Genomic DNA, 7,529 nt, shown 5'->3' with positions numbered 1-7,529 from the left:
CTTGATACAGTCTTTTTCATCGGAGTTTGTTAAACATTTGAGGTCTGTGGGTTTACGGTTTCTAGAAAATTTGGAAAAATTCTGGCCATTAGATCTTCCAATGTTTTTCTGTCCCCCCTCTCTCCTCTTCCTTAAGGATTCTATGCAGATATTAGGTTGTCTGACATTGTCCTCCGGCTCAGTGATGCACTGTTCATCATTTTCCATCTGTTTTTTTCTCTGTTTCATTTTGGATAATTTCTATTGCTATGTTTTCAAGTGCACTATCTTTTCTTCTGCAATGTCTTAATATACTAATTCCTCAGTGTGTTGTGAACACCGCCACCGATGTGGCACTTCCTACAGTACGTGGTTCATTTTTAACTTGTATCTTGCAGCTGTTACTAACTTCAAGCCTTTTTTCATGTTCCTTCCACCTGGAGGGTCTTTTCCAATCTGTCTTTTAAATTTCATCCATCCTTCAAATCCCTAAAAAAGCCGTCCTTTCTAGTGTCCATACAGAACTCACTTTTCCAACTTCTATAGCATCTATTGTGTATGCCTATTTGAACACTTCCATTGTTTCCTATTTGGGTGTGTTTTTTAAGTGTGCACATATTTACATTTTGTCTTTTCAAATGAACCGAAATCTTGGAGAGGTAGGAACCATACGTAAATAATTCCCTTATGTATCTTAAGACATAGTAGGTAATTCAATAGGTATTTTTACAATGAATGCAGAGATCATCAATTTCCATAAACTGACGGAATCACTTACAGTAAACTGGCATCTTGATCATCCTGTTATTTTTGTTGCCCACATTGTGAAATGGTACTGTTGGTGAAAAGACTCAAAATAAGGCTTTTCGGGTTTTAAACCAAATTTTACCTTAGAGAATATTATTGGGTCAAGGTTCTGAAGTATATTTCATCTTATTTTTATTTATCACATAAAATGCTGTGCCCCAATTACCACAAAATAATTTAATACAAGGGATGTCATATCAAATAATATTTCAACAGAAGCCAAGGAAATCCTGGTGTCACATAGCCAGTGAACATAAACTGGTATTTATTTATGCAAACATGTTGAAAATTCCTCTAAATCTTCAAAAAATATTTGTTGTCATGAACACATAAAATGGAAAATCTAAAGTGACTATCAAGATTTCAGTTTTAGTTCATAAAAAATATTGAAGGAAAATTCCTTTCCACAAACACAGAAGAGTTGGCCAGAGTGAGAAAATGTAAAAAATATCATTTTCTACCTTGGAAAAGGCATGAGGACTATTTTTTTAAAATAGTATTTCAACAATAGGAATGCCTATAAAAAGATTAAATTTTCTTGTCCTAATGGCATCTTGAAATCCTACATAGCTTCACCCTTTGCCAACTAAATTTAAAACACATAAACTCCTCATACAGAATACTTTTGTACCAGAAAACAGGTAATTCACATTCTGATAAAGAGCAAAAGACAAGTGCTTTATTATGAGAACTGTTCAAGTAAAATTTCAGTGTGCACCAGTGAAAGTGAATAAAGATTTGCATCAATTTTTTTGAATGAACACTAGGTTAAAAAGGGGCTACACAGTTTTTTTTTTTCCAAACACCACCCTTTGCTAAGGCAAAAATACACTTCATTTTAGAACAGAACTGTTACAGAAGAAAGCTACATCACAGTACAGTACAGAATGTAAAATTCATCCTAGTCTGGGAGCCATTATGGAACGGCACATCACCTACACTTAGAGCTTTCTAATGTAGGTTAGAATTACAGTATTTATCACAGCTTTATTTTTCCTTAAACTGATAAAATTTTATACTTTCTGTTTCTCAGGAGTGTGCAGATGGGGCCCATATTTTGATATTACAGTAATTACAACATTAAATAACATTGCACAGTCAACCTCCAAGGCTAATTCAGTATAAAATAACAAGTATTAAAATGTACCTTTACTAGTGATTTTACATAGCATATATCACTAATTATGAAAGAAAAGTAGGCAAATGCCCAATTACAAAGCCGCACGTTTTAGGCATAATGATGTGGAATAAATACAAGAAATCTGGCAAAATATTTAAAACAAATGTTACATGGGAACAAACTGAACAACCACGTAAGCGTAAATCAATAATACACTGTTATAAATAGTATGTTTTGCCCACAAGTCTCTTAAGTACTTACAGATATTACAACGGCGGGGGTGGATGAAGAGGATGGCAGGAGAATGAGGCAAATGTTCCCAATGCCAGTTAATTCCTGAGGTGGCATTATTTCTTAACTGATGCATTGATCAACACTGTAAAGATGAGTTTGTGCTATGAAACAGTCCCAATAGTAGTATATTCCCGCAATTACATTGCGGTATTCTGAAGGCAGCAAACCTAAGCGACAGTTTACATTATAATAGCCAGATAAAGTATAGTTTCTTTTTAATTTTGCTGCTACAATTAGCAGTGGGTCAGAAAACACTTCAAAGTTCAAAAGAAACTTGCTGTAGATTTAACTTTACCTCCAGTACTTCTTAGTTAGCTCAAGGCAAAGCTATTATTTATTTTCACATACTTTATTTTAAAAACTCTAAGTGCCAACACTGTAAACCCTTTGTATCTTCTCAACGAAACCTTGTTTGATAACAAGGATGAGAGCAAAGGTAAGGTAAGCAGGAGTAATTCTGTGTATAATAAAGCTGATCTATTTATCAGCTTCTCATGTAAATTTAAATATGGTTTTAAAATAATTTTAAAAAGTCCATGCTACAATTGTAAAGACTATTTCTGTGCACTTTTAATTCTGGACACAATTTTCAAAATTGCATGACGGAGGTTAAGAATTTAAAAAACCCACCAGAATGTAAATAACAGGGAAGAACATTTTCAACTCAAAGCATCAAATGTACATTTATGTGCAGAAATCTAGACAACTATACAAGTTTTTAAGCAATCATGTTTTATTATACAACTCTATGAACAGAAATGAACAGAAATACACAATATACTTACCTGTACATGTGAACCTACTTTTTAAGCTACAGATATTTATTATAGTTCATACTGACTTTAACTTTACAGTTCATAACTATGTATAACCTTATTGCATTAAGGGCAAATTCTACATGGGGAGATTCACAGGTGGACCACATTAGGCATTACCAGTACATTCAAAAACTGTACCTCTTATATGGATGTATCTTCCCTGATCCTGTAAATTTGGATTTCTTTACAGCTTAAGCTCATTTGCTATTTTGGATGCAATGTTCTTAAAGGCAATAGATGTCCCAGATATTCGCTTGAAGCGGACCCCATTAAGTGACAGCCGTGGCAACTTGCAGACTTCCATCTCCCACTGCACGAGGCTATCCTGTCTAGCATCTCCATGGACACAGAAAAGCAAAAACCTCTCTTTCTGTTCGTAATCACAGTTATTTGCATCTAATACTTTTCGGATTTCTCTCATCATGTCATTAGGGTCCATTGAGCTAGTGGTCTTCATACTCCATGTGAACCGCAAAGAACGCGGTTTGGAATCTTTACCCTCTTCCTTGTCTCTTTCTTTTGGTTCCCCTGATGTGCTTCTGGAAAAAAGAGGGCAAAGGGAAAGAATGAAAACAAAAATTCTACTCAGCAAAGAAATCAAAACACATATACAATTTAAGTGGTTATAATTCAGTGCCTAACAAAACTTCTCAATTTGCAGACTGCCTTCAGATAGACACAAAGATTTACGTTATCTTGCTGGTACATAAACAGACCCCAAGATGCCATCTGTTTTTACTTTTAATATCTTCAATCTAAAATAGCATATTTTCTTAAATATATTTGTGGGAAACAAGTCTGCAGCTGAAAATAAAGAACTTAATGCTTTTTTTCAGTTCTATATTTCTCTATTCAAGTTTACAAAAGCAGATTCTCCATTTTATATAAACATGCATGTGGTAAATATATCTAAATACAGATTCTCCATTCTACATATATCTATGTATATACACGTATGCAAAACAGGGACCACTAATATTCTGCTTGTAAATCCACATTTTTGAAATATAGAGAAAAATTTCCTTTTTCCTGTGCTTTTTGAGAAGGAGGAATATAATAACTACAGAGGGAGAGAGAATAATTTATACCTGATAATACTGAGAAGGAATGTTTTATTGCAATTATGTAAAGATGTCAGATTATCCCATACCTCTCAGTATCCTGTGATTTCTCATGTCACTAATGACATCTTGAAAATAGTCTACAGGCCTTCACATGACCTACAGTCCAACTCCTCCTCCCACCCCACCCCTGTTATTTTTCTCCTTGCTCACTCCTATTAGGACACCCTGGCTTCCACGCTTTTCCTAGAACACACTGCTTAAGGCAGTTGCGCAGGCTGCTCCCTGTGCCAGGAACACTCTACCCCACATGGCTGCATGGCTAACTCCCTTACCTTTTCAAATCTCTGTTCATTTTCTCCATGAAGCCTTCCCTGACCACCCTACTGTACCCTGACTCCTACCCTTGCATGGCCAATACACCTTAACCTGCTCTATTTTTTCTTTATAGTACTTATCACATTCTAAAATATTATTTGACCCATTTATTAAGTTTATTATTTCTTATCTGAATCTACCACTAGATTGTAAACTTTAGGACAAGGATTTTTGTCTATTTCCTTCACTGATGTATCTCAGGCATCTAGAATTGTGCTGGGCACATAGTAGATGATAAACACATTTGTTAAATGAATTAACCTCATTGGATTTTACTTATTGCAGGTATCCCAGAAATAATATAGAACCAGAAAACCTATTTCAGATAATTACAGGAAGGTGAAGTTAATAGATTATTCGTGATAGAGAACACCCTGTAATTAAATTTGCTTAGCAATTATCCAAATACAGATGTTGCAATTTAAACTTGATAACCTATCTCACTTATCTGTGATTTAAGAAAGAAATAATATTTTGGAAGGAGTTTATAATCTGCTACATAAATATATTAACGTATACATTTTATATCAATAATGTATATTCATATATACATTTACATTTATACAATTATATATATGTGTATGTATGTATGTGTGTGTGTGTATATATATATATATTTTCTCCCCTTCATTCCTAAGTACCCGAGCCCCCGAAGCTCTGCAAACTATGCAAGCTTGAGAAAATAAAGAAAGGAATAGGTAGAGAAAATAAATTTCCAAGGACTGCTAGATAGGTACGGAAAGTACTTATTTCATTGTCTTCTCCATTTTTCTCTTTTTGCTCACTGAATCTAAGCCATTGCATCACAGGCCTCTTTGGGCTTATAGACCCAGCCAGAGTCATTCATCAGGGTCACATGTATTAACTCTGGTGATAGAATCAGCATGCTGGAAGGGACTTGAGAGAGCACTTGATTGAGAACTCATTTTAAAAACAGAACTGATGGTTAGGAAATTTAAATTATTTTTCTAAGATCATAGAACTAATGAGATGAGAAGTGAAGACTAGAATTCAGATGTCTTATTTTAAGTTTAGCTTTCCTTCCATTCCACCTTAAGATGACTTTAAGACAACAGGCAGATATAAGATGTTTTTCTGTGTGTAGTCTCACAAACATCACCACTGATAATGTCAACTGTAAAAAGCTCCCAGAAATGTGGATACCAACAGAATAACAGCTAACATTTACCGAGTACTTAAACATGTGCAGGAATTGTCCTAAGGGCATAACGTGTAATATTTACTCATTTACCCCCACAACAGCACTACAAGGCAGTCAGGATGAGGAAGTGGAGGTAGGAAGAGTTGAAGCAACTTCCCCAAAGCCACACAGCAAGGTAAGTGGCAGACACAGCTCAAACCCACGTGGTGTGGCTCGAGAGCCGGTGCTTCTAGCCACTGTAACACACCACCTCTCAAAAATGATAGAGCCTCATTGGAACTGTTTTCATCCCACCTATGATCCTTATTGTTTTCTCATCTGTAAAATGGGTATTTTCCACCTCATTGTTGTGAGGATTAAATGACCAGCAAGTACCTTGCAGTTTGTATTCAATAAGCCTTTCTTCAAAAGCAAAAAAGAAAACAAAACCCAACAACAGCCAAACAAAAGGGAAAGTAAAAAATGCTTTGTAAACATTTATAAAGGATCAGATACTAAATTCTTATGTTAATAAAATTATGTAGTCATTAAAAGGATAAAAATGCATGCAGATTAATTTTAATATTAGCAGCCACTTGTGATACTACATACTATTAAATGCCTCAGAGGAAAATTTAGTGAAAATACAGGATGAGATGCAAGGAGGTGGTTCAAAAGTGAAGACTAAGTGGGGGAGGGACTAAAAAAGTCTCCTGTGTTTATTTAAAAGGCAGAAGAAAGTTAAAAATATTTGTCTTGCCTCCCTTTGGCTTCCTACCATGGTGACTCAGGTACCTAACTGCACAAAGAAACATTGCAACTATTATTAGTAAACATAAATATAGCACAGTCTGCAAAAAAGACTACATAGCAATGCTTACCAAAGTTTTTCCAAAGTTCATTATGTTTTACATTTTGAATAATTTAAAAAGTAAAAATTAAATTAGAGGCTGGCGTTCAGCTGGTCAAAACAGCTCCTGAATGAAGCCCTACTGTGGTATTACTTATTGGTTCTAAGATTTATATTGCATCCCTTAATGCCTGTGTACACTCAAGATGATTTGATGCCTTCATTTCTTAAATTTCCCATTTATACAATGTGAACCCGAGTACTAACGTGTCCGTAATGTGGTCCCTGGAGCAGCAGCACTAGCATCTCCTGGGAACTTGTCAGAAACCCAAATGTTCGGGCCCTCCCCGCTCTCCCCACCAGCTGAACGGGAAGCCAGGGGTGTGGGCTCAGCAATCTTTTTAGCAAGTCCTCCCTGTGACTCTGAGTGTGCTCCAGTTTGAGACCCAACACCAGAATGAATATACAACTAGTCCTAAATGTCAACAAAACAAAACAAAAAAACAACATAAAAGTATGGCAGGATAATTATTAAATGTGGTCCAACACTAAATTCTCATCTAAAATATATCACTAATATCAGATCTTCCCACATATTTAACTATCTTAGTGTTCTGTGTTATTTGTGCTATTTGACTCAGACTCATTTTGGTTACACCACTTTATGGAGAAAAAGATCAGTACATTTTCATCTATTAAATCTTCTGCTATGACATATTTTATACAACAGGAAGGCTATTTCTCTACCAAGTGTACAATTCAAAATAATGTTTGGAAAACAAACTTCAAGTTCATTAACTTAAACTTAAATGCTAGGCAACATTATGAAAACCCACCCCAATATAAAAATTTAAAATATACATGCTATCTAGTTATTAGTTCTATTCATGGTAAGTATTTCCAAAGTAGCTTTCAGGCACAGGGACCTAGCAGCGAAGGATTAATAGTGGCTCCTCACCTTGAGGTGTCGGTTCTGCCACTGGCTTCGCCTTCACTTGGATCCCTCAAAACAAAGTGAAGGTTGAGATTTAATGATAAAAGTGAAAAATATATCAAGAAAACCTACATCTAAAATGATTTT

General features: G+C 35.2%; 1 protein-coding gene across 9 annotated transcripts in view; it reads right to left on the bottom strand.

The window, feature by feature from the left end:
* Window positions 1-2,909: 2,909 nt before the first annotated feature.
* MARK1 (microtubule affinity regulating kinase 1) overlaps window positions 2,910-7,529 on the bottom strand; it is a 105,014-nt gene continuing 100,394 nt past the window's right edge. For 6 of the 9 annotated variants that reach the window (XM_045536136.1, XM_045536133.1, XM_045536140.1 and 3 more), the window contains 2 exons: window positions 7,407-7,451; window positions 2,910-3,557 (listed from right to left, as the gene is read on the bottom strand). In XM_045536136.1, the coding sequence (XP_045392092.1) occupies window positions 3,203-3,557; window positions 7,407-7,451 (400 nt within the window). In that variant the 3' untranslated portion in view covers window positions 2,910-3,202. The remainder of the gene's footprint in view (window positions 3,558-7,406; window positions 7,452-7,529) is intronic. The other 3 variants (XM_045536139.1, XM_045536137.1, XM_045536138.1) reach the window with 1 other exon arrangement.

The sequence above is a fragment of the Lemur catta genome, chromosome 23 (assembly GCF_020740605.2).
Source record: "Lemur catta isolate mLemCat1 chromosome 23, mLemCat1.pri, whole genome shotgun sequence".
Lineage (NCBI taxonomy): Eukaryota > Metazoa > Chordata > Mammalia > Primates > Lemuridae > Lemur > Lemur catta.
This window is presented reverse-complemented; position numbering and strand designations above follow the sequence as displayed.